General features: G+C 37.6%; 1 protein-coding gene across 1 annotated transcript; it reads right to left on the bottom strand.

The window, feature by feature from the left end:
• Nucleotides 1–26,265: 26,265 nt before the first annotated feature.
• On the bottom strand, nt 26,266–26,655 carry LOC147286006 (uncharacterized). The gene has a single exon (XM_086239362.1). It carries the CDS (start codon nt 26,653–26,655, stop codon nt 26,266–26,268), a length of 390 nt encoding a protein of 129 aa, XP_086095488.1.
• Between the last annotated feature and the right edge of the window lie 264 nt (nt 26,656–26,919).

Here is a 26,919-nt window from a genome sequence, read left to right as displayed (position 1 = left end):
GCACGCACTGCGCACAATAATCGCCTCTTTTTTTATGACATCTTTTCTTTTTTATTATTTTATTTTAAATTTTTTAATGTAATAGATTATTTATTTACTTAAAAAAAAAAAGGAGTTCTTTACTGTTGAACGTTACTTATTTGACAATAAGTTTTTATTGCTAACTTAATGACTAACTAAATGGATAATTTTGGTAGATATATAAATAATAACTAATATTTTTTTGTATTTTTAAATTGGAGGTTCCTATTTTTTAGGGACATGTTATTTTTCATTCAATTGGATCCAAATTCTCTACTAATCTCTTATGTGCTAATCTCATATTAATCAATTAAAACTGGGCAGTGTAGGCTTATGATCAAAACTGTTTATTTTTTAAGTCATCCATTAAAAAATCTGATACCTATGGCCCTAACCAGAAACTATTATCACAATCCGACACCTGTTGATATGGGCTTTGAAGAAAATTTCCATTATGATACAGCAAGGTTTGATGCTGGATCCATTATAGAATGGAACATTGATGGAATGATAGAATACCATATCGTAGATATGGGCTTCGACAAATGTTGATGTATGTTATAGCAGGAAAAGCTGCAGGGAATTCAGAAAGCCAAGTTGCCTCAGCTATAGTTACAGAATTCTCAGGCCTGATACCATATGAAAAGTCAATCAGCACTTTAGAAAGTCCTTTCAAAAATTACATGACAAAAAGGAAAAAATAGTTAGAGCAATACATCCACCGATAGTGGCCTTAGAAATAAATGGAGGAACAGCTTTTCCATTTAAAGTTGATCAATTGTCTAGAGTTGATAAGGTCACTACAGAACACTTAGGTAGTGTTTTGTCACAAGGAAATTACACCAACTTATACCTTCAATCCATAAGAGCCCAGACCTCTAGAATAGAAGATTCTATAAAAAGGTTAAAGTCCTTACCCATGATTTAATCCCTTTTCATCTTATGAACAGGTAATGAAATTATATAGCAAACAAATAAGCAGAGTAATAATAACTGAAAAATACAAAGATAAATTACAAAATTATTACACAATGAGCTTACAAAGGAAAGCATTAAACAACTTACAGGATTATTGTTTGGAACAGGGTACCTCCAAACAGTTCAATACTCAAGTTTACAAACAGTAACACAAACCTTAAAGAAATGAAGAGGCAGAGTTTCTAACTCTTGACTCAAAGCAAAACTAAAACAAAACTCTGAAATTTTTCGATACCCTCCTTACAGCATAAGAGGCCCTTTAAATAGAGAAGGTTCGGGGGACAAGATAAGATTCTTCCAGAAATAGGACAACTTGGCAACTTGCTTTATTAAAGTAGAGGGGTCCACACACAAGAAAATTAAGTCCGGAGTGTCTTTTAGTAAAAGACACTTTTTACTGTAGTTTAGTAAAGATTCCTTCACAGTCATCTTCATTATTGAGATGGCTATCATCATCAGTGTCAGCAAAGGTAGACATCTTATCTACTTCATTAAAGGCTTCAACAAGATGTTGTTTTAAATCTGCTGCAGAGAGAGACGGATCAGCTGATTAAGGTGCTTTTAGTTGAGAAATTATTCCTTCAAGATGGGAAGATTTGCTTCCTTGAGAATGTGATGAGGAAGCCTTGATCGAAGGGTTGATAATTTTTTTCACATATTTTATTTTAAATCTAGGGGGAAGAAGGTGACCATGATAATATTTATGCCACCATTTTATTAAGATTTTCCTTCTTATGTTAGGAATAAAAATTCCTTCATCCTCTTCAAGAGGAGAAATGTCATAGACCCATTTTATGATCCATATAAGATCATAAAGATAAAAGAACCAAAGTAAGGCTTCCCAGTAATCTGCAAGATCAAAATTAGTAGATCTGAACTTACAGAAAGATTCATTTAGGTCAATCGGGAGAATGTTCTCAGAAGGGCCCCAGATGAGGAACTAGGCTTTAAACCAATTGGGAAGATGACTTTTATCTTTAACTTGGAAGTTGAAAAACCAGAAATGGAAAAAGATTTCATTTTGAATGCACAAGGCATTTTCCCAGGCATGCATATAATCAAAATAACTGTAAAAATTTGGGAAAAGTTTTGAATTTCTAAAACGTCTTTTAGACATAAGACTGAAACCCCAATCTTTTAATGAGAGAATCTTTAAGATGTACATTTGAGAAAACCCAATGATCCTTTTAGAATCATTTCTGTAGCTGTGGGTTATTTTTACCGATCCAGTCTATATTAAGATGGATTCATAAAAGAATTGATTTTAACCCTCAAATTTAGGGTGTAGGTGACCTATTAGGTACATCCTGGCAACTTTTGCTGGACTAGATTCTATGTGGATATTCTCAATGAGACCAAGAGGTAGTTCCATTGAGGATATGTAAGGTGTCCTTTTAGGAACCTCTTCAATTAAAGACTGTTTATTTTTTCCTTCCAGAGGACTTCTGTGTTCCCTGAATTGATTTGAATTCCTGTGTTGTGATTTTCTCATCCTTCCCCTGCAAAAATTCTCTAGTTAGAAAGTCAGGGAGAGAATTCGCTTCACCTTTTATATAATCAATTTGAAAATCAAAAGCAGATAAGATGGCTTGCCATCTAGCAAAAATTTGTTTTGAAGCGATATTTTTAACATCCTTGGTTAAAACATCTTTTGCAGCTTTGCAATCTACTCTAATTAAGAATTCTTGATTTAAGAGGTCACTTTCAAACTTAGTTACACAAAGAACAATAGCAAGAATTTCCTTTTTAATGGTTGAGTACTTCTGTTGTTCCTGTTTCCAAATCCCAGAAGTAAATCTTACCAACTGTTCTTTACCATTAATCCTTTATTTAAGGATTCCACCATACCCTTGTTCTGAGGCGTCTGTCTCAACTATTTTAAAAGCTTCAGGTCTAGGTATGGATAGACAAAGAAGCTCTTTAGCTTTGGCTTTAAGCCTTTTGACTGCATTTGTATGTTCTGGTGACCAAGGCAAATGATTCTTTTTTAGCCTTTTGGTATAACAGTTTGCTATCTTTAGCAAGATCTTGGTAAAAGTCAGCTATATAGTTTAAGCTTCCTAAAAACCTCTAGAGTTGAGTTTTTTTCTTAAGCTCATCAGGAAATTTTTCAGCAAAAGCAATATCCCTGTTAATGGGAATAATGGTCTCATTAAAGATGTTATGGCCCAAAAATTGAACTCTTACCTGGAAGATCTCCATTTTCTTGGCAGAGATTACCTGGAAGATCTCCATTTTCTTGGTGGAGATGACTAGACCTGCATCTGTAATTACCTTTTGAAATATTTTTAAATGTTTAACATGCTGTTCAAAAGATGTTAAAAAGACCAAAACATCATCAATGTAAACAATAGTAAAGGATGAATAAGGATTGCAAATCTCATTCATAATGTTTTGGAATTCAGATGGAGCATTCTTAAGACCAAATGACACTACATTCCATTCGTAATGGCCAAAAGGAACTGTGAAAGCAGTTTTGTACCTTTCTTCCTCCTTAATCTGGATTTGCCAGTATCCAGATTTCATGTCAAATTTTGAAAAAATGGTTGACTTACATAATCTTCTTAGTAAGTCTCTTTTGTTTGGAAGAGGATACCTGATCCATCTAAGAACTTTGTTAAGAGTCTTGTAATTTATTACTAACTTGGGAACTCCTCTTTTTATTTCAGCAGTTTTTTCCGCATAAAAGGCTAGATAACTCCAGGGAGAAGAGCTTTTCCTAATCAACCCTTTATTTAAGAGATCTTTTATCTCTTCTTTACATAGCTCTAAATGATTGCTGTTCATTTGTATGCGCCTTGCCTTAGTAGGAATCATTGATTCCTTGAAATCTGGCTCATAAGGTAAGGACACCATGTGTTGTTTTCTGTTCCAAAAAGCATTAGGTAAATCAACACATATCTCCCTTTTTAAGATATCTTCTATTGCTTTTACCTGACTTTGCGACCAAGGAGTGTTAAGCATTTTTTCAGTATGTTTATACTGAATTTCTTCCTTTAAAGAAAATAGGAATCTTTCCTTTCCTTTAATTCTGTCTTTTATGGTATTGATGTATTTGACATGTGGTTCCTAAATAAATTCAAATTTTATCCCGAAACCATTAATTATGAACTCAATACCTGTAGCTGTAACCTGCATAGGATAAAGCATATTGAAAAAAGGGGTACCACGAACACAATTCTGGGAAAGATCTTTCACCATTAAGAAGGGTGTTTCTAGGCATATTCTGTTGTTACAAACTGTTGCCATAGACAGTTTGTAGTCAATTTTCATTTTCTTTCCGTTGACGGCGTTTAAGGTCTAGGTAGTTTTAGAGAAGTATTTAGTAGGTACTAGGCCTTCTCTTAAACAGTTCCGATCCGCCCCTGAGTCCATCAAAGCTATGGTTGAAAAATTATAACTTTGATCAACTATAATGGTTATTTCAACAAACCACCTTTGAGTAAAGACTCTATCAATTTGATTAATAAACTTTAAGCTATTGATCTCTTCATTTTCTCCAAAGGATTCATTTACTCTTTTCCCTTTGATATTTTCTATCTCTTCAGACAGACCTCAAAAAAGAAATACAGCAAGTCAAAGAAGAAATCAAAGACTTAAGAAACAGAGTTAACATTCTAGAATTATCCAAACTCTCAGAACACTTCGAGGAACAAGAATTCGAAGAAGAATTCTCAGAAGAGATAGAAAATATCAAAGGGAAAAGAGTAAATGAATCCTTTGTAGAAAATGAAGAGATCAATAGCTTAAAGTTTATTAATCAAATTGATAGAGTCTTTACTCAAAGGTGGTTTGTTGAAATAACCATTATAGTTGATCAAAGTTATAATTTTTCAACCATAGCTTTGATGGACTCAGGGGGCGGATCTGAACTGTTTAAGAGAAGGCCTAGTACCTACTAAATACTTCTTTAAAACTAACTAGACCTTAAACGCCGCCAACGGAAAGAAAATGAAAATTGACTACAAACTGTCTAGAGCAACAGTTTGTAACAACGGAATATGCCTAGAAACACCCTTCTTAATGGTGAAAGATCTTTCCCAGAATTGTGTTCTTGGTACCCCTTTTTCCAATATGCTTTATCCTATGCAGGTTACAACTACATGTATTGAGTCCATAATTAATGGTTTCGGGATAAAATTTGAATTTATCCAAGAACCACATGTCAAATACATCAATACCATAAAAGACAGAATTAAAGGAAAGGAAAGATTCCTATTTTCTTTAAAGGAAGAAATTTAGTATAAACATACTGAAAAAATGCTTAGCACTCCTTGGTCGCAAAGTCAGGTAAAAGCAATAGAAGATATCTTTAAAAGGGAGATATGTGCTGATTTACCTAATGCTTTTTGGAACAGAAAACAACACATGGTGTCCTTACCTTATGAGCCAGATTTCAAGGAATCAATGATTCCTACTAAGGCAAGGCGCATACAAATGAACAGCAATCATTTAGAGCTATGTAAAGAAGAGATAAAAGATCTCTTAAATAAAGGGTTGATTAGGAAAAGCTCTTCTCCCTAGAGTTGTCTAGCCTTTTATGCGAAAAAAACTGCTAAAATAGAAAGAGGAGTTCCCAAGTTAGTAATAAATTACAAGCCTCTTAACAAAGTTCTTAGATGGATTAGGTATCCTCTTCCAAACAAAAGAGACTTACTAAGCAGATTATGCAAGTCATCTTCCCAATTGGTTTAAAGCTTGGTTCCTCATCTGGGGCCCTTCTGAGGACATTCTCCCGATTGACCTAAAGGAATCTTTCTGTAAGTTCAGATCCACTAATTTTGATCTTGTAGATTACTGGAAATCCTTACTTTAGTTCTTTTATCTTTATGATCTTATCTGGATCCTAAAATGGGTCTATGACATTTCTCCTCCTGAAGAGGATGAAGGAATTTTTATTCCTAACCTAAGAAGGAAAATCTTAATAAAATGGTGGAATAAATATTATCATAGTCACCTTCTTCCCCCTAGATTTAAAATAAAATATGTGGAAGAAATTATCAACCCTTCGGTCAAGGCTTCCTCATCACAATCTCAAGAAAGCAAATTTCCTCATCTTGAAGGAATAATTTCTCAACTAAAAGCAGCTAAATCAGCTGATCCGTCTCTCTCTGCAGCAGATTTAAAATAGCATCTTCTTGAAGTCTTTGATGAAGTAGATAAGATGTCTACCTCTGCCGACACTGATGATGATAGCCATCTCAATAATGAAGATGACTGTGAAGGAATCTTTACTAAACTACAGTAAAAAGTGTCTTTTACTAAAAGACACTCCAGATCTAATGTTCTTGTGTGTGGACCCCTCTACTTTAATAAAGCAAGTTGCCAAGTTGTCTTCTTTCTGGAGGAATCTTATCTTGTCCCCCGTACCTTCTCTATTTAAAAGGCCTCTTATGCTGTAAGGAGGGCATCGAAAAATTTTAGAGTTTTGTTTTAGTTTTGCTTTGAGTCAAGAGTTAGAAACTCTGCCTCTTCATTTCTTTAAGGTTTGTGTTACTGTTTGTAAACTTGAGTATTGAACTGTTTGAAGGTACCCTGTTCCAAACAATAATCCTGTAAGTTGTTTAATGCTTTTCTGTTTGTAACTTATCTTTGTATTTTTCAGTTATTATTACTCTGCTTATTTGTTTGCTATATAATTTCATTACCTGTTCATAAGATGAAAATGGATTAAATCCTGGGAAAGGACTTGGTATCAGAGCCATTTACTGTTGTTAATCATAGTCCCTGTGACACCAGAGTGGTCCAAATCCATCGGTTACAAACATTGATCGACAACACTTTGCTCTTTAATTACAGTTTGTTTGCTTTACTTACTAGTCGCAGTGGGTCAAAGTCCGTTTAATCCAGGTTGCGGCATTGAGGACGAAGTAGACTGTTGTTTCTGTTGACATTTCGTAAACAATCAATCTGTTTTAAATGGCAAATTTGTTTAGATCATTGTCTCGTAGGTCTGATGGATCTGGATCTAGTGGAGTCATGATGATTAATAACACTGAAGAAGTGATAATGAGAGATTATGAAAAACATTTGCAAAATTGGAAAATTCCAAAAGTTCCAATTAGTGATATTTACAGGAAAGGGTCATTTTCTTTTAAAAGTGACTATGTTATCAAAACTTGTGAAACAACTTTTTCTATACCTGATTCTCATGAAAATTTTCAGTTATTTTCACCATAAATGCTAAAGAGCATAAGAAAAGAGATTTTAAATATCTGCATATTGGGTTAGTTCAGGTAGCAGTAAAACCTCTCCCAAGGACTGGATTAAAACTTCTATTCTTATTTGCGTTAGAGACTATAGACACAACATGTTCGCAGATTCTTTATTGGGAGTGGTTGAATCATCTCTTTGCTATGGACATGTATTTTTTAATTGCTTTCCAAATTTTTCTTTTTCTCTTGCAGATGAAAGGGTCTTAAAGGCTTTAACCTTGAATATTCAAACACAAGGGTTTGATATGATTCCAGGTTCCCAAACTATGGCTATAGGTTATCGCATATATTATAAGGCCATGAACACCTTGTGTCCGAATGCCCATAACCTAGAATCTAAAGGTAAGACTACCTTGTTTCAAGCCAATCTAGGTAAGGCTAATGTAGTTGTTCCCAAAACAATCATGTGGGATGAAATATCCTTTGCAGAAAGGTGGACACTACAAAATCATATACCAATCAGGCCTTTAGAAAACCAAGAAGTGGAACAAATTGTGGAACACCAAGATGGCGATGTAGAAATTAGGTTTTCTTCTATAAGGTCAGCCAGAATTGGAAGATCAAGTGTCAGTTCACATAGTGGATCTTCTAGCACGCTAGACAGACCAGTGCTAGGAAATCTTTTTTGACACCAAGAGATATAGAGAATGAGCATGATAAAATAATCATGGGGGGTGTTACTCAAACTGCAAATCAGGTCAATCATCCTTGGTATAGGGTGGAAATCCCTAGGTCAGAAAATATTGAACCTCAACAAAGACCTCCAAGAAGGCCTGAATCCCCTACCTTTTCAAACATAGAAGGTGATCTTTATATTAATGTCTTGCAGGTTGAAAATCCTTTTGAAATTAACCATGAACTCCTACAATAGGAATTCATGAGCCAGAAGAATACTTCTAAAAGAAGATGGTTTGAACAAGCGTTTTGCCAGCACAAAAGGATGTGCTTCATAGGGCCTACAATGCTCATATGACTAGGCACAGAAGGCATGTAGCTTTCTTTGTTTGGTTTGAAGGTTTCGCCAGGAGAAATAAAATAGAAGAGTATGAAAAGTCAATCAACACTTTAGAAAGTCCCTTAAAAAAATTACATGACAAAAAAGGGAAAAATAGTTAGAGTAATACATCCACCGACAAAAGGCCTTAGAAATAAATGGAGGAACAGCTTCTCCATTTAAAGTTGATCAATTGTCTAGAGTTAATAAGGTCACTACAGAACACTTAGGTAGTGTTTTGTCACAAGGAAATTACACCAACTTATACCTTCAATCCTTAGGAGCCCAGATCTCTAGAATAGAAGATTCTATAAAAAGGTTAAGCCCTAAGGAAATCACTTTCAAGGCAGAAAGTTCAAAATCCACTACCCAGTCTTAGGGAGTTATGTTTAAACCCCCGCCAAAGCTAGAAAACTATAAAATGAAAGGATCTACCACTCAACACAAGGAAATGATAGATGAAATTGTGGACAAAGTAGCAAAATTAGACATAAAGAAAGGATCAGTGGTCAATGTCTTATCTAAAGAAGATTCATAAAGGGGTCACCATGTGGCGTTCTCTTTTGCGGGCGTGCCACCGCCTAGGTGTTGGGCCTTGACGGGAAATAGAATTTGGAACGACTGTTCAGCCGAGAGAAAAGGATTTATTGTAATAACCTAGTTTTTATTAAATAAAAATTATGTTTAATTAGTTTTATTAAATATATTTACAATTTTATTTACACTTATATTTATATTATATATATCTATTTATTTTAATATATGTATATATATAGAGACATTTTTATTTTAAACTTAACTTTCCTCCAATAGGAAGAAAGCTTCTTATTGGTTTGAGCAAGGGGTGCTGGGCGGTGGAAGAGGTATGTGTGTATGTGTGTGTTATAAGCTGGTTTGGCTAGCAAACCCAACAAATCAAAGAAGAACCCGAGAGAAAGAACAAAGAGAAACCGAGAGAGGAAGGGAAGAGAGGAAGGGAAGAGAAGAAGAGAAGAGAAAGAAAGGAAAGAAAAACAGAGGAAGAGAGAGAGAGAGAACTGGACATGGAAGAGAGCCCTGGAGTTGAAGAGGTAAGATTGAATTCGTTTTGGGTGTCCTTAGCCATTTTTGGGGTTTATGTTCAAAATCAAGAATTTGAATTCTTGGTCCTTTCGAGGTTGGGTGTTTGATTTAGAAGCTTTAAACTTGTTTTTGAAGCTTAAGAAATTGATTTGGGGTGTTAGAATCGAAGAGAAATGAAGTGGGTTGAAGTTTGGAAAATCTAGAAATTTTTGGGGAAGTTGACAGTTTTTGGGTACCAACCTTTGAGACCAATTATCTAGAGTTTTAACCATCTATTTTGAGTGATCTTTGTATGGTTGTAAAGAGCTGTTGCAGAGCTTTAAAATGAGTATAAATTTGCTCAATTTGGTGGTGTTTTGATAGGTCAAATGTGAGGGCAAAGTTCGGAAAAAATAAAGAATTTATAGAAAAGTTGCAAAATTTTGAAGATGATGAATAGTGTCGCCGGCCACCCCCACTCACACCATCGGCGCGTGGTGGCGCGTGCGGCAGCTTCCGTTAGCTCTGGTTACCAGGAAAGGTCCCTCCCCACTATATTTTCAATATCAAGTCCGATGGTGGCCTCTGTTTTGTGATTTGAGGCCCCTAACTTAGAGTTTGTACTACACACACTAGGATTGGAGAGTGAGCGACTTTTGTTCTTTATTTAATTGTGGTTTTCTTGTACTGGATTAGGCTCTGAGGACAACCGAGAGGTATGAGAAAACTTCTAGCGACGGAGTAAGCTCGTATTCGAGATAGGAGGATTTGGGAACCTTTGATTGCAAACTTGATCATGTTGAATCTTTGTTGAAGAATATTATATGTGTGCTAATATGTGAATTATATGAATTATCTAAATGACTTGAGCATGATATGAATTATATATATTAAATAGTAATGCATTACTTGAATGTGCATTTATTTGAATGTGAAACATAATTCATTGAGAATGAAGATTACGGTGGTGAGAAGGGATGTGGAGTTAAATTTACATTTCGTAGTGTGCGCGGGGAGAAAAGCCCCTTCAGCTGCAGTTGATAAAACGATCTAAACCCAAGGCACATTGGGACCTTCGGTTTTGATCGAAGTTAGGATATCTTGCACTTCAGTTGTGATTGAAGTGAATATATATTACAATTTACTTTTCAAGGAATTAATAAGGAAGTGCAGTATAACATTCATGCATCAGTAGTATTACTATACATATAAATATATTATCTGTTATTGTTGTGTGTTTTCATTAAATTTCAATTTAATCAATTTTGCCTGAAAAGAGTTGGATGTCCCTACTGAGTCATTGGTTAGAGCTCACCCCCTTATAAACTTTGCAGGTACTGTAGCAAGAGTTAGTGCGAAGCCGACCAGAAGTAGTTATTATGAGTAAAAGTGAACTGAGTTTGATTTTGAAACTGTGAAGGTTGTAAAGTATAGAAGTATGATTTATTTTGTAAATTAAGCTTGAATCCAATTGTGGCACAAGAATAATACGAAGTTTATCTCTATTTAATTTATTTTCTTCTATCACATTCTGATTATATAAGTTAATTCTATAATTAGAGTGTGATTCACACCTTAATCCAAGATTAATTCTTAATCCTGGATTAGGGTGTGACATTTATCTCGGCCCAAGTTCTTTTCTTGCCTAATCTGTGTTAGGACTTCACTCGTTTGTGTTTGACCTAACTCTATGAGTGAACTCAAAGATATTGACTACCAACTCAAGGTGTTTTGCCCTAGGTAAAGACAATAAACTTTAATATGAAAGGTAAAGATAATGTGATGAGGGTATGGTTGATAAGTCACTGTGGTTCTAACCACAAATCTAACCATGTGTCAAACCCCTCGCTTCTCAAAGAAAGGTATAACCTTTGAATGTTCAAACTATGCAAACTAGAATAAAGACAATAACAGGAGTTGGACAGATCTCAAGCATAAAATAAACAAAGATATGAACATAAAGTGCAGAAAAGATTTTAAAGATTCATAAAACAACTTGCATGGAAATAGAAATTCTGAAATAACTTAGACAAGACAACAAACTAAAAACAAATACTAAATGGCTTCACTCATGTCACACCCCAATCCTATATAAAACCTAATATTCCAGAGTGAAGTTTGACTTACATTCTAATAATAACATATTAATTAAATTATTTCTACAATTAAGACATAAAAAAAATAATAAAATCAGGGAAAATTCAGAAAAACTACTAAAAATTTATGGACTTTCGGATCTACTACCAAACTTCCACTTGAGGACAATGCTTTTGCTTTTTATTCCTATGGTGTCCTTGCTACTTTATGAAGTGGTATAGTTAGTTCATATTTTTCTAAAAGTAGTTTGTTTGCTTAAGGAAGAGTTGATGGTTGGAAATCTTTGTTGAATAGAGGGAGCAGTTTGCAAAAAGTAGATGCTCTTCTATTATTGTTGAGGGTTGTGGACAAAATGCTCCACTACTGAAACTGAAAAGATGTAAGATTTTTGCTATGGCTCCATCATGTTTTCTATATTGCATGTGGAGCTCCTCATCAGTGAAGTTATTCCAAAACTGATCATTGTCTTCTTTTGCTTGTGTTTTTGCTTGTGTTTGCTGGTCTAACTGTGAAGTAAGCTTCTCGAAAGCTTCTTGAGTTTATGTGCTCATGTAAAGAGTAGGGTCAAGGGGATTATTAAGAATCTTTTCTTTGGTGTAGATGCTTACATTACGTTCTTCTCCAATAAGTGTAAGCTTAAGACACGTGTCATCAAACTTATCGAATTGCATAATTTGTGCTCCTATGAATCTCTGGATATGCTTAAGTGTAGGTGTTCATTTGTATCCTGCTATTGGAGTGACTAAATATTTTTCTCTGCTAAAAACTGCTAGATGATAAGCTTCATTGTGAACTCTATCATGGAACTACTCTGGTGGAATGCTGTCAAAATGTATGCAGACATTATGCCATTTCTCTAAATGTACTTCTGCTAAAGTCTGGAACTTAGAAGAACATTGCGGGCTCGTTTGGTAAGTCAAACTGTACTGACTAATTTCTGTCGGATAGTATTAATCTGTTCCGGAGAGTACTGATTGTTTATCCAAAATATTATAAGGTGTTTGATACTGTTCTGGATAAACAGTCTGACTAAGTTATATTGTGCTTGGTGCTCCGTCGGATAGTAGCGTATCAGACTATTTTTTTTAATTCTTTGATAACTTAGTGGAAATTGAAATTCATATGACACAAATTATTTTTGACAAGATTCATATAACAAGAAATTTTTTTTTTCTTTTATTTTTGCCAAGAAGATAAACAAGTCTGTTAACAATACCCACCACCACCACCACCTAACATTGATGTATTTTATTTATATAACTCATCCTCCTCATTCTCATCCTTCCCTTTTTTTTCTTTTTTTTTTTTTTTATTGCAAATGCATATAATAAAGTTTTAAAAAAGCTAAGAAACCCAGCAGATCCCAATATCCCACAAACCTATCCGGCCATCCCCTTCTCTTTCTTCTTCTTTTGTCCTGCAGTTAATCCCAATTAATTAAGAAAGTAGAAAGAAAGAAAGAGAGAGTAGTACCTTGGTTGTGGCGGTGGGCTTGGGCTCAGTATCCAAAATCCGATATGTCTCGTTAATCCAATAAAAACCCAAAATGAAGAGCATGAGTCTGGATAGGGAACGGCTGCATTGGACAATCACGTCCCTCCTCCGCTCGACCATGTGCGCGTAGTCCTCCTGCTCCTCGTCTCGATTCGGAACCGAAAACATCGTGCAAATCCTACAAATCAAGTAATACAACACCAGCAGCGTCATAAGCACCACCACGCATATCGGAACCAACGTCACCATGGCCATGCCCACCAACGCCTTCTCCTGCCACGTCAATTTGCCGCGTCACATGGTGCCGTACACATCGTACTGGATGTAAGCGGCGCATTTCTTCTCGAGCTCTTGAAGCTTTGTTGGGGAGGTCGGGTTTGAGGAGCGGGCGATCGTCCTTGGCGGAGCCACAGCCGCCGATTGCGTCGTGGACAACGGGTTTTGCTGGTTGGAAAGGAATATAGTGAAGGAGAAAGAAAGAGAGAGAGAGAGAGAGAGAGAGAGAGAGAGAGAGAGAGAGAGATAGAGGGTTGCTGGTCTTAACCGTCGACAAGGTGACGGGATGGAGGGGGTATCGGGGTGGTGGCCGGAGGCTAGGCTATGATGATGGGACGATGGACAATGGACGAGAAGAAGATGAAAAAAGCATCTCTTGGTTTTTACGTTTTGTTTTCCCAAGTCTTTATAATTAAGCGTGTATTATCTAATTCCGAGTGTGTGGGTTGTATTAGTTAGTCAAGTAAGGAGAGTATTAAAAGCCTAATCCGATTTACATAGTCAGGTAATTAAATAATACAATTTGACACCAAATAACAGACATGGACTATTTACTATTATTCAGAGTCTAATACGGTGTACCAAACATGCCCTTGCTAGAGATGATCGTGAATGCACTAAGATAATCAAAATCAATTAGTAACTTAGGAGTAACTTTGACTACTTTTTGCTTGTCTTTGTGCTCATAGTTGAAATGCCAAGACTTATGGTCTTGCATGTTAATACGTGCTAGTGCTATGCTGAAGTATGGGTTGTCGTAGTCACATAATTCTGGTTTCAAACAAAAACATGGTGGTATGATCTGCGTGATTATGTCCATGCCTAGTTTAGGGTAAAAAATTGACTGGTATAGTACTTTTCGTAGCTCTATTTGCAAAGTTGTTGATGTGTCTGAAAATTCTTTAAATATCTGCTGCTGAAGGTGGAAAAGAAGTTGTGTAATTCTTGCTCCAAATGAAGTGTAATCGTTACCTGTAATTCTTATTGGTGGAACTGGCTCATTAGCCTTTTTTTATATTTACTTGTGAGTTTCCTCACTGGTTGTCTGAGTAGCCTCAGAAACCTGCTAAACTAATCTATTATTATTAATACTTGACTCAATAGCCTCTTGAGGTCTAATAATTAAACAATAATGTTAGGGATCCCAAATGTCTATCCCAAATTTGGATCCCAAATACACATGTCAATGTTTTATTTGTTAAAAACTTAATAATCCTTAGGATGAGCTATGTATGAATTAATGAAGTACTAATACATCATTTGATATCCAAATTTAGGATATAAACTTGAGATACCTAGCATTGCTCATAATTAAATGTTGTAAATGTTGGGCTAATAAATCTTGATGCTGTAAGTTTAAACTACGATAATTATTGATCACACTATTATGCTCGTTGGTAAGTTTTTCAAAACTTTTTTTGTAATGCTTGATAATTAAAATTGTAACTAAATTTTTTTTGCTCAAGTGCTCTGATAAACTTTTCATGTGCTCTTTTTAGATTTTCTTCTCTAGGTTTTGCACTCCAAAAGTTATCTAGTAAAACATGTTGTTTTTTAGTAAGGTGCCTACTACAAGAGATTTTGCATAGCATGTTGTTGAATGCTCAATTTCACATCATTTTATAATACTAATCCTCTAACCTAAAGTGCAAGAACCCGACATTTTCGTGTCTTTTGTGTTAGTTTTGTGTTTTGTAGGTTAAATGAAGCATTGATTAAGAAACAAGCATAATGGGGCAATTTCGAGCTAAAAATGAAAAAAATGAAAAAAAGAATCTTGAGAGAATCTTCTAGAAGAATATAGAATCTAGAAGGAATCTTTGAAAAATCTTGGATAGAATCTTTGAGAGAATCTTTTTAATCAAGGTTGACTTTTGGTCAAAACTCAAAGGTCAAAGTTAATGGTCAACTATGCCACATTATCACATGACATGGACCTCATACACAGGCCATGCACACAACCCTAGCCCAAGAGGACCAAGGTCATGCGCATAACCTAGCCCACAAGGAGGAAGCCCATGCCGTGAAACCCTAGGGTCCACAAACCCAAGTGATGCCACACCCACATACATGATCCAAGCCCAAAGAAGGAATCCTCCATGTGCAAGGAAGATCTTAGAAGATTCAGTCAAAGATAACAAGGAAGTCAAAACCCTAGAAATCTGAGCATGAATGTCGACAGCATTTCTGCACCTCTACAAATTGAACTAGATGTCATGCCACATATGGTTGGAAAGGTACGGATGTTAGCTTTGTAGGAAATTTTACGGATCTTGATTTCGAGTTGTCTAGCTCAAGCTATAGCCGTTTTAGTGGAGTTATCACAGCAGTTCTACGACCAGAAAATCAAGTGACCCCCAAATCAGCCCAAGACCAATTCTTGGCCGAAAATTCTAAGCCTTAAGATGCAAGGAATGCACTTGTCCCACATTGAAATATTAGTGCAATCTCTCCACCTCCTTACTACTATATAAGACCCTCACTCTCTCACAAATAGGAGACCCTAGACCCTAGACTTTTACATTGTTTTATTTTCTGAAAATTTTGAGAGAGAGAGAGAGAGAGAGAGAGAGAGAGAGAAGTTGGCGCAAGGAGGAGGAGAGGGCAGCAAGCCCTAGAGTCATCTTCCCTTGGGTTTTTCTTTGTTTTGTTTTCTTTAGTTAATTAGTTTGTTCTTGTTTTCATTATAGATTCAATGATTATAATGAAAGTTGGTTCTTTTATTTTCTTTATTATGTTTTGAGTTTATATTGCTTTGTTAAGTTGGATAATCAAACTTTAATTGTAAGTTATGCAATGGTAACACTTGTGATTTAATTTGATGTATGTAATAAATCCTCGATCTTTAGTAACATTGATTCTATTTGTTTGCACTCTTTGACTAGCTACCTTAGGGTTGTATGTATCTAGATTTTGTTATGGAATTGGGAGGCGATAATCAAGCCAAACTTTTCAATAGGCAACGAGTGGGTATCCTAAGAACACAACAGACTATGAAATTAGCCTCGGGGAGTCTCGGGGAGGCTAATTGGCGCAAAAAAACTATTCTACCCGCCACCATGAGTGGCGGAATTAGAGGTGGCAGCGGCGGCAAAATCCTGGAATCACCCAAATTCAACTCCAATTAATCTTAATTGCACAATGGAACTTTCAATTATACAAAAACAACTCGAATTCAAGTCCAATTTTAAAAAATTCGAAATAAGCAAAAGCCCCAAAAATTGATTTTCTAATTTCTCAAAATTGGACAATCACACCTTAGGGGAAAGAATGCCCATACCTCAAGGATCAATTTTCATAATTGGGTTGACGGCCAAAAGTCGACGGAAATGGCCAAAATCGGTGGTGAGGCCGACGTTGGAGGTTTGGCTTCCTAAGTTCATCGCTCCGTCGTGGAGCATCGTATGAATGATCGGAGACGATGGCTGGGTTCGCCATGACGAGGGGAACAAAGCCCAGTAGGTCTGGCTGTCCAATTTTCGCTGGAAAAGTGAGATCGCGGAGGTGCAGCCGTAACTTTGGGGGCTTGCTGCGCCATTGTGGGTGGTCGGATGGCTGATCCGAGACCACCAATGGAAAGGTGTCGTCGATAGCTTTCCAACGCCACCAAGAACGCCTGAATCAGAAGTCGGGAGCGAGAGTTATAGTCGATCAAAGTTTTGTCAAGAGGAAAGGAGGAGAGAGAGAGAGAGAGAGAGAGAGAGAGAGAGAGAGAGAGAGAGAGAAAGGTTTCTGACTTTTTTTAGTTTTAAAACTCACTTTTTTATAAATTACAAGTTTTACACTCCAATTGTCTGTAACTTTCAAACCGTAACTCGGATCAATGCATGCTATATGTCGATAAAATCGTGGGCTCGAGACTTTTGTAACGGGCCTAGAGTCAAAATCAAAAGCCCCTTAGTTTTAAAAGTCAACTTTGGGTCAGCTCTAATTTAAAACGAAAATTAAAAATTAGCCCAAAACCTTTTTTTTTCTTAAATAAATTCCCATGATAATCAAAATAAATCTTTGAAAAATACGAGGTCTCAACAATTTAAAAACATAACACTTTTTAGGCCTGGGCATCGGGCGGGTGGGTCGGCTTGGAGCCCAAGCCATCTTCGACTATACGGGTCGGTGCGAGTTGGCTTGGGTCTTTGTCGGGGACGGGTCGGAAATGACTTGGCCGAGAAAGAGAAGGAGAAGACTGAGGAGAAGAGATGAGAGAAGGGAGAAGAGAGAAGAGGGAAGAGAGAAGTTTCCCTAAGTTCAAACCTCCTGCAACTCTCACCCTCTCCTGCAACTGTCTCTCTTTCACGGCTCGGCTCGGCTTCGGCGGGCGGTAGAGGACGGAACCCGCCACTCAAGCCGCCTTTATCGGGGTGGGTCGGCTTGAGGCTAAACGGCCGGTGGTGCGGTCGGAGCCGCGGGTCGGACGGGTTGATGCCCACCCCTAACACTTTTAATCGATAAGTTTTGAAATAACATTAAATCAATTTCAGTGAACACACCGAATAAATTCTTAAAACATTTCCAAAGTAATTTAGTAAAAAATTTTCTGAGGCCTTCCCAATTTCGTTTTTCTTATAAAGTCTCTTAAAATAAACAAAGTTAAATAAATTTTTTAAAAAATTTTCAAAGAAATTTGGGTCGGGTCGTTACATAACTGGCTAGTATGCGATAATCAAGCTATTAGTTTCCATGCATAAGGAGAACAATAGTTAGGGAGTGTCCAATAATCAAGGCCTTTCGGCTGGTAAACTTTATTACATGTTTGCATTATCTTGAATTGCTTGGTTGTATTTCCATCAATTGGTGGTGGATTCTGAATTCTTAGCATTGCAATGGTGAGTGCGTATGTTAGTGTTGTGTGCGTTTCAAACCTAAAACCCCCTATCCATGTATGTGTGTTTGGTGTGTTCTAATTGATAAGTTGAATTGGTTTGATGGCATTAACCATTCCTCGTGGGATCGACCTCATACTTATACGCTATGCTTATATGAGCGATTCATATACTTGCGAGATACAACTTGGTATTCGTTTCTAAATTCCAAATAAAACAAGTTGTACAAAAACAAGCAACACTTGTATTTTAATCCCATTAAAAGAGTAAATAGGTGCTCTACTATGGATACTGTTAACTGGTAGTGGTGTCTATGGCATCCCACTTGCTCTGTTATAGATATTACTAGTTGGTAGTGGTGCTTGAGACACTCCACTTGCTCTGTTGTTGTTTCTAGAACTACCTGCATGCATTCTTCTACTTGCTTATGCTTTGTTAGAAGAGTTCTGGAAAAAGAATTCCATACCTAATGAATTTCTCTTGAAAGGAGATCTGCCAAGAAATTGTCAGTTCCTTTAGTATGCTGAAAAATGAGGGTTATAGTCTCTACCTGTAATACAATCTACAAATGTTATTCATATTCTAGAAGAAAGTTTGTTAATCTTGCTCTTGTTATGATAAGAAAGTTTTCAAGGCCAATGGTATCTCTATAATTGTTCCGTCTAAACATTGTGTGAGATATGATACATCAAGTATGGAATACTGCACGTAGCACGGCTAGAACTCAGAGACCTTTCTTACAGTGACAAATTTAACAAACATATAGACTAATTGGCCAGAAAAGAAAATACAAGGACCGTGTTTATCAAGATAATAATATGCTAAGATAATGTTTTCCTGTTTTGGAATTGAAGTTAAAACTTAAAGAAAAGAAACAGAGAAAAAGAAGTTGATGTAAACTTATTAAATATTATTGCTTGAATACTTGAATACACTTAAATTGCTTACAAATATGGAAGAGGGTGTTCACTCGTTTTTAGCCAAGGTTGGCCAAAAGCAACGCTTTGGTCCGTTTTCGTGTAAGTGCGGAGCGTACCACCTTCAAGCCAAGTTTTGGCTCGATCGGAATGTGATAGTGATTGGGTTGAATAACTGCGCCTAAATTGATTCTTATCAAGCGATTGATCGGCCAAGCTAGGAACCACTCTTGGCCTAGGTTCATTTCTAGCCTCGGGGACAAGGCTTAGGCCTAGTCGGAATCGGAATCCGACCCACTAGTTAGCCTCCTTAGAATTACGTGATCAAACTCGTGTACAAAGTGGTGCAAGTGCCCAAGCAAAACAAAAAAAACAATGGATAACAAAAATATAATGAAACTCAATACGATCTTAACCAACCAAGTTAACTTCAAGATTCAAAGAAACAATGAAAATAGCAAGCATTAGATTGAGGGCGAATGAAAGAAAAATTGCATTAAAGTTGAAGTAAGGAAAAACAAAATTGCATGAAAAGTAAAGAACAAAACTAAATCGATACACAAGCCTTTGGGAAGGATGATGACAGAGCTACAAACCTAATGAACTAGAATTATTGAAAACCTAAAAGCACCTCGAATGGTAGCAACTAAGTAAAATCGAATGCAAAAGAACTTTGAGAGATTCTTGAGAGCTTGAAAGTTTGTGAGTTGATTGTTGTGTGTTGAATGTGTCCTATTTCCTCCTCTAAATGCGTCTATATATAAGGGTTAGGATAGCAATGGGTCATTACTTGGTCCGGAATTCCCTCTAGACTCCTTGTATGGATGAGATTTGAACTCTCTTGAATTTAGGATTCGACCGGATTCTTCCTTGATAACCACGTGATCTTGAGCATTGATGGTCGATTGGAATCCATTCTAAATTTGGACTCTTTACTTGGACATCTTGGCTTCTTGATTCATTCAGGACTCTTGGTCTCCAAGACTTTCCGAATTCTTCCCTTGGTAAGATTTTGATCGATCTTGCATTTATTTATGTAATTTTTTTGTTTAAGGAAAGTCTATCTTTAACTTGGATTCGGGCTCTCCCTTGGACGAAATTTTAGCTTAAATAGAACTCCTTGGTGGATGAGAAATCCTTATGCAATTTGGGTGGAGCCATTATTGGCTAAGAAATTTCCATCCATGAGCTTTAGACTTTTTCGGGCTAGATGGGTTCTTGATAAAATCAATAAAATTCCAGCCCAAAATGTTAGAAAAATTATAAGGTCGTCGCCCTTTAAAAAAAACGAAAGAAAGAGATGGCCCGACCTCAAAATAGGCCGGAATCACTCTTTTCTTTTATTAAAATAATAAATTGGGCCTCTTATTCATCAATAATAAATGAAATGTTTTGGCCTTTTCTCACTCAAGTCAGGCCACTTTCATGATCCATCGCCAAAATCCGGCCTCCAATAAGCCCTTTTAGCCGCTCACAAGACATTTTTGCCCGACCTTATGTATTTGGCGAACAACACTTTTGAAACCAAGGGCGGGGTAGCCCGGATAGATTTTAATTGATCACTTTCATCATGCTCACAAGCTTGGGCGATCAACATAGTTGTTATTTAGGTGAAATCAACATATAAAGGATTGGGTGATCAAAACATAAAAATAAAACAAAGAAAGTCACCCGTGCTAGGTTGAAGGTAATTTGAGTGTGAAAAATGATAGAGTAGGTTGGCGGATGGAAATAATGGGAAAAAGCAATCTAGGCCAATCATAGAATATTTTGTGGGTGGAAGTAGCCTGGATAGCCTAGAAGGAATTTTAGTAGAAAATGAGAGGAGAGAGACTAGACAAAATAGGAAGAAAGAGGCTGGACAAAACAAGAAGAATGAGGCTGAACAAAATATTTATAGACTTTGGGTGGCCAACTTTCACGTCTCTTTTTTAAAATATGTTTGGGCCCACTTAAAAGTAAAAACCACTTTTTGGTCTTTAAAACATGTATTTGGCTAGGCATAATATATATATATACCTATATGTATATAAATATATATATGTATATCTTATTTATTAAATTCTCAGCCACCCATCAAACCACATATACATATATTGTACTACATGCTGCATGTAGACGCCACTGTGTTGGCTATCTTCCTTTGACTTCTAATGTATATATATATATATATATAATATAATATAAGCCACATAACTAACCATTCATATATATATATATATATAATATGTAATGTATATATGTATAAGTGCATATACATATATAGAAGGCATATATGCACACGCCACTTACTGGCTTCATTTCTTGTCTCTCAATTGTATATACATATATGTCATTCTTCCATTCCAGAATTACACCACAAAGCCCATCACTTGACAATAATCATTGCATTTCTTTTATTCTCTTTTCTTTGCAAGCCAATTCACATGGCTTATAAGTTATGACCCGTGCAGATATATGTGTATATATATACTGCAACTTCAAAATAAACTTACTGCAACCTCCTTCACTTGACGTATCAACCTCCAAATTTGCGCACCTATCTCCTCATTTTCTTATTGGAAAACTCAACTATTCCTCTTCCACAAATATACACTCCAAAACCCACTTTTCCTCTCATGCCGGCAACACTTCTTGCAACTCCTCTCTCTTTTTTCTCTTTGATCCAAACAACAAACAAACAACTGCTAGTTGGATTTTAGGCCGCTCAAATATATAAATAAATTGCCGCCTATGCTTCTTTTCTATCTGAAATACCCAGCCATCTATTTGGGCTGTCATCTTGTGGTTTTTGGGACCCCATTAGCAGCCCCTTTCAGCTCTCTTGGTTCAGTGGTAACATCGCACGCCATGTGTTCGATTTAAGTCTCCACTTAGGCTGGCATCACTCAAACTTCAGGAATAAAGGTAGGCCGGCCTCCCCTCCACAACCAATCTCATTTTACTTGTCTTGCCATGGTAAATGCCAATTTATGGCCCAAACATTTGCCCCCGTAAGCTTTGTGGTTTTGGCTATCAAAGCCACAAAGTTTGCAAAGTATTTGAATTTCAAATTTTCGCTTCTCTTGAATTTCTCCTTCTTATAGGTATATAGTGTGGCAATTAACAATTGGTGGAGAAGCCCTCTTGTGACATCATCACCTCTACTAAGGTAATTTAAAAATCACATTTCTTCTTCATCTTCCTCATTTTTACAAACTTCATAGCCAAAAGCACTCAATAAAAAGTTTCTAACCTTGTCTCATAAAACCTCATAATAGGCTTAATTTGCTTTCGATTTGGCTTGATTTGGAGTGATTCTTGATGATTTCTTTGAGAATCCTTGGTAAGTCTCACTTTCCCACCTCGTTCCCTTCAATTTCATGTATTTTGGTGGTTTTTTTGGAAACTTTGTCGTCAAAGTTTGAAACTTTCCCGCGTGTTCTTGATATTTTTTTGGTACTTTCTTTATAGCCAATCACCCTGGCTTCACCAAATTCTTCTCTTGATTCGGAGGAATTCTCAAGAAAGCTCTACAAAGTTGTTGATGAATGCAAGACTTACATGGATGCCTTATATGCTCCAATCGCTCCTAATTTCGGTAAATGCTTTCTTGGCCCTTACTTTGCCACTTCCATACCAACCAACATAAATGAGATACTTAAGAGTTACCGGGACGATGACCCATTGTGGCTTAGAGGCCCGATTGAGTGGAAAAATTGGGAAAGATGTAAACCTTTCAAAAATTGGCCAACCCCCTCTAAGGTTGACAAATCGGCCAAAGTGCCCCCTAAGGGCTCTAGCGTGACCAACCCACCTAGTGAGTCTAGCTCTCCTAATATGTCATGGAATGCATGGTATGAGCGACTTGAACCCATTCTTAGAGATCAATGACATCAACGTGGTTTCCACGACCCCTTGACCCTTTGTTACAAAGGTGAATTTTATTGTGATCGTTCCTTGATCGGGGCCACTCTATGCTTTTGGTCGGCCTCTTCTAATACTATGCGACTTCAATTTGGCATGCTTTCTTCTACTCTACTTGACTTGGCCGCCATTGCAGGATTCCGACCTCATGGTAAAATTATACATGCTAAAAACCTTCGACCGCATGTGCCTTTACTCTTGACAACTCCTTGAGCTTTGTGGGTTTTATGAAGGAAAATGCTAAATCATCCGGAGAAGTCTCTATGGAAGAGCATGTAGCTTTCCTTCATGTGTGGTTGTGCAAGTACATATTTTGCCCGGCCTCTTGCACCATGACCAAGGAATTCCAACCTCTAGCCGAGATCCTAGTTGGTGATGACCTGATCGCCCTTGGTCCATTAGTTTTGGCTCATCTATACCGGGGTTTTCAAAAGATAACACATGGTGAGACCACCTTGGATTACCACGCCTCGAGCCCTTTATGGTTGTTTCAATTGTGACTTCAAGTGTACTTCCTGGAGGCCCGCCCATTTGGTACCAAGTTTCGTCAAACCGAGTGCTAGGTGAGAGCATACTTCCACTCACACCCACTAAGAAGCGGACGGTGGAAGAGTATTTCACTTACTTTTACAACTTGTCCACATTCTCACCGGCCAACTTCTCCACTTTTTTAGATCGGAGCTACCCATCCTTCCTCACACTTGCATTAAATTCTTTGTATAGTGATAATAGAAAAAAAAGTGAGCACAAGGATCTTTAGACTAACATTTTACTTGGGCGTGATCTATACTATAGATTTGTCTTTGGTAGGCCCGCCCAATTACACGTGTGGAGGTGAGCTTTATTGGACCCCGACTGTGGGCCGCCAATTTGGCTTTAGACAAGCCATTCCGCTACCAAACATATATTCCCCAAACGTACATGAGGTTTGGCGAGGTGAACTCAATGATGGGTCGATGGACCGATTGATTTCCAACAACAATGGCCTTTTGGATGACTTTGAAGTGCCGTTTCGAGATGTTGACTTTAGTGCACCTTCCGAGTTTACCTCTTGGTGGGTAGACTTTACAAAATCCTGGGTAGATGTTGACATTACAAAGCCGATATTGTATTTGCCTATTGCCTGGTGTCGGCCAACTACAAGAAAATAACCAAGTCCAAGCCCTCCAAGGCAACCAACGAGGACCAAACTTTGGGTATGCATTCTCCCTATTTTTCTATTTTATATTTTTCTTCCCTTATATCTAGTTGATAATTCTAACCGTTTTATTGTCTTGATAGGTTCTACTAGAAGGGAGAATAATGGGGTTGGAGCGGATAAAGCAAGAGGAGCCACAAATGACAACCATTCCGGCCCGGCTAGCCGTGAATTACAAGAAGTCTAAGGTAGGCCGACTTACCCATATATGTTTTTTTTTAATTAATTTAATTTAATTTGTTTTATCTTTTGCTTGCTCTAGGTACCCGGCCGATCAAGGATGTTCCAATCTTTCCACCACCCAAAGGAATATTCAAAATGGTGGCAACTAAACGCAAAACTCCCGCCCAAGGTTAGTCTCTTGTTTATTGATTTTTCCACTATTCATGGTATCAAGCTTTCCTAACCTTGGTTGCCCTTCTCTTTGCAGATCAAGTGAGCAATCAAGAGGAATTGTCCGACCAAGCTCCTACCAAATAACCCAAGAAATCCGTCCGCCAAGTTTGTTTCTTAGCTTTGTTGGTGCACGCTTGTTTGTTGTCCGTTCTTATATTTATTTGAGTATGACCATTTTACTTTTTCTACTTTAGGGTCCGAGTTCTTCCGTCACAACCACTCCTCCGACCGACAAACACGGCTAAATGGACACTACCATAGTGACGAAATATGCTTCTGACGATAGTCCACTGGTTCAGTTTGTCACTTCGCCTGACCTGCGGGTAAGTTGACTGAGCTATTTCTTTGAAGTCCATCTCGATTCCTTTGACTTCAACTAAGTTCATCCCTTGACCAACCTTGGTAGGTAGCGAGCCCAGTGATTCAGTTTTCTGCTCGTTTAAGTTCTACCTTTTCTGAGGCTCCGGTTGAGGAGACGGGCACATCGGGCCATGTCCCCACTCACACCGAGACCACGACTGCTGATGCACCAGTTACTGATACCGCTAGCTCTCCCGACCATGTAGAGGTAAGTCCTATAATTGTACTTTTATCCTTTGTTCATACTTATACTCTGTCACCTTATTATTTGATGTTGTATTATAGGACTATACTATTGATCGAGACGCTCCCTTTCAGGCCGATGCCGGCCAACCTATGATGGCATCTTTGCCCCACTCAGGTCATTCCGAGGTAGGATCCTCTATTCCTATTGGCCGCATGGTGAGTTTTTGCTTTTCTTTTCTTATCCTCTTTTAACTTCGCTTGCTCAAACTGTTTCTCAAAAATGCCTTTTTACCTTTCAGGTGACCGTGGGTCAGAACGATGCCTCCACCATCATTGATTCCGGCCCATCTGCTCAACCTCATGATGTAAATTGTCTACCTCAAAGTTCTTACAACTATAGTTCCTTTTTTACTTGGTTAGCACGTATTCTAACTTATCCCCCTTTGGTGTAGGGTTCTGCATGTTCGAGTGATGATATTTGGAAGGGGGTCGATGATCTCCTTGCTGCCACCTCTGTTCCCACGGCCTCTTCCAGCACACCTATTTCCACTGGTGTTCAGTCTCCTGACCTCTATACCACATTCCAAGATCTGTTCAATCGGGAGCCTAGGGCCATGATTGGCGAAGCTTACCAAACGAACCTTCATACATCTCTTAGGCAGTTGGCTGAGGCTAGTGCATTGGAGTCCACCACCCCGACTATGGTTGAGCAGATGATGCATGTATTCCTGTCTGCTCTAGATCGATACTTAGGTATTTCTAGTTGCCTTGAGGCAGGACAACGACTTCCCGCTCAGATTCAGATTGTTCGAGGTGAATTAGAGGAGAAGTATAGAAAGAAACAAGAGCGGTGTCTTCGTCGTCAGGAGTTGATGGACAAGAAAAAAGAGATTGAGCTCGAGTTGACAAAGCTAGCAGCCGAGGAGGATAGAGAGTCCCAAGGGATCCAGCCATGCATTTCCAAGCTTAAGAGTCTTGCCAGGAAGCAAGCCTATTTTCAGGGACTTGAGGGAGAGCACGCGACTACAGAGGCTTCGATTCGCTATCTGCTGCAACTGATTAGTACTGCAGTCCTTGGGCTCTTTCGCCTGGTTTAGATCTTCCCTCATTTATATAGCTTTTGGCCATTTTTGCTATGTATTTTGGCTGCGTTTCATTAACTTTTGTTTATCCTTCTAGGCCATTTTAGATGTTTTGTGTTCGACAGGCCGATTCCGGCCTATTTTGAGATATTAGGCCATTCTTAGCCCTATTTTTGTGATTTCGACCGTCCCACGATATATATGCACTCCAGTCAACCTTGGCAATTCAAAATTATATATATATATTTTTTATATTATGCATTTTCTCTCTCCATCAATTCTTACGATGTCGGGTAATATTTCTTCAAGTATCGGTCATTGATCGGGGCATCATGAAGCTGACCGTCATAATCTTTCAAATGATATGCCCCCTCTCCCAAAACCTTATCCACGACAAATGGTTCCTTCCAAGTGGGTGACCATTTTCTAAATTTCTGGTCGTGCACATCAAGAGGTAGGATTGTTTTCCAAACCCAATCGCCCTCTCCAAAGCTCTTGGCCTTTGTTTTCTTATCATACGCTCTCGCTACTGCTTGTTTTTTAATTTTCAAGTTATCCAGGGCTTTCAATCTCGATTCATCAAACTCTTCGAGTTCTTGAACCATGGCTTGGGTGTACTCATCTGGTGTTAAGCTTTCTTGGAGGGCGACTCGTAAGGATTTGACTGCCATCTTCATAGGTAAAACCGCGTCATGCCCATATGTTAAGGCAAAGGGTGTTGTTCATGTTCTCGATCTCCTTGACGTTCGATATGCCCACAAGGTCTCGGACAAAATTTCATGTCATTTATTTGGCTTGTCCGTTATAGCTTTTTGAATGATATTCTTGATAACTTTGTTGTTAGCCTCTGCTTGGCCATTGCCTTGGGCGTAATATGGGGTGGAATGATGCAACTTAATCTCATTTTTTTCCATGAACGCCTTGACATCCACCCC

Source organism: Dryas octopetala, chromosome 4 (genome assembly GCF_963921425.1).
Source record: "Dryas octopetala chromosome 4, drDryOcto1.1, whole genome shotgun sequence".
Taxonomy (NCBI): domain Eukaryota; kingdom Viridiplantae; phylum Streptophyta; class Magnoliopsida; order Rosales; family Rosaceae; genus Dryas; species Dryas octopetala.
Note: the sequence above shows the minus strand (reverse complement) of the source record. Positions and strands in the feature narration are given on the sequence as shown.

Excerpts from the sequence above, each read along its gene's own strand:
- LOC147286006 (XM_086239362.1), bottom strand. The coding sequence starts at position 26,655 with ATGGCAGTCAAATCCTTACGAGTCGCCCTCCAAGAAAGCTTAACACCA.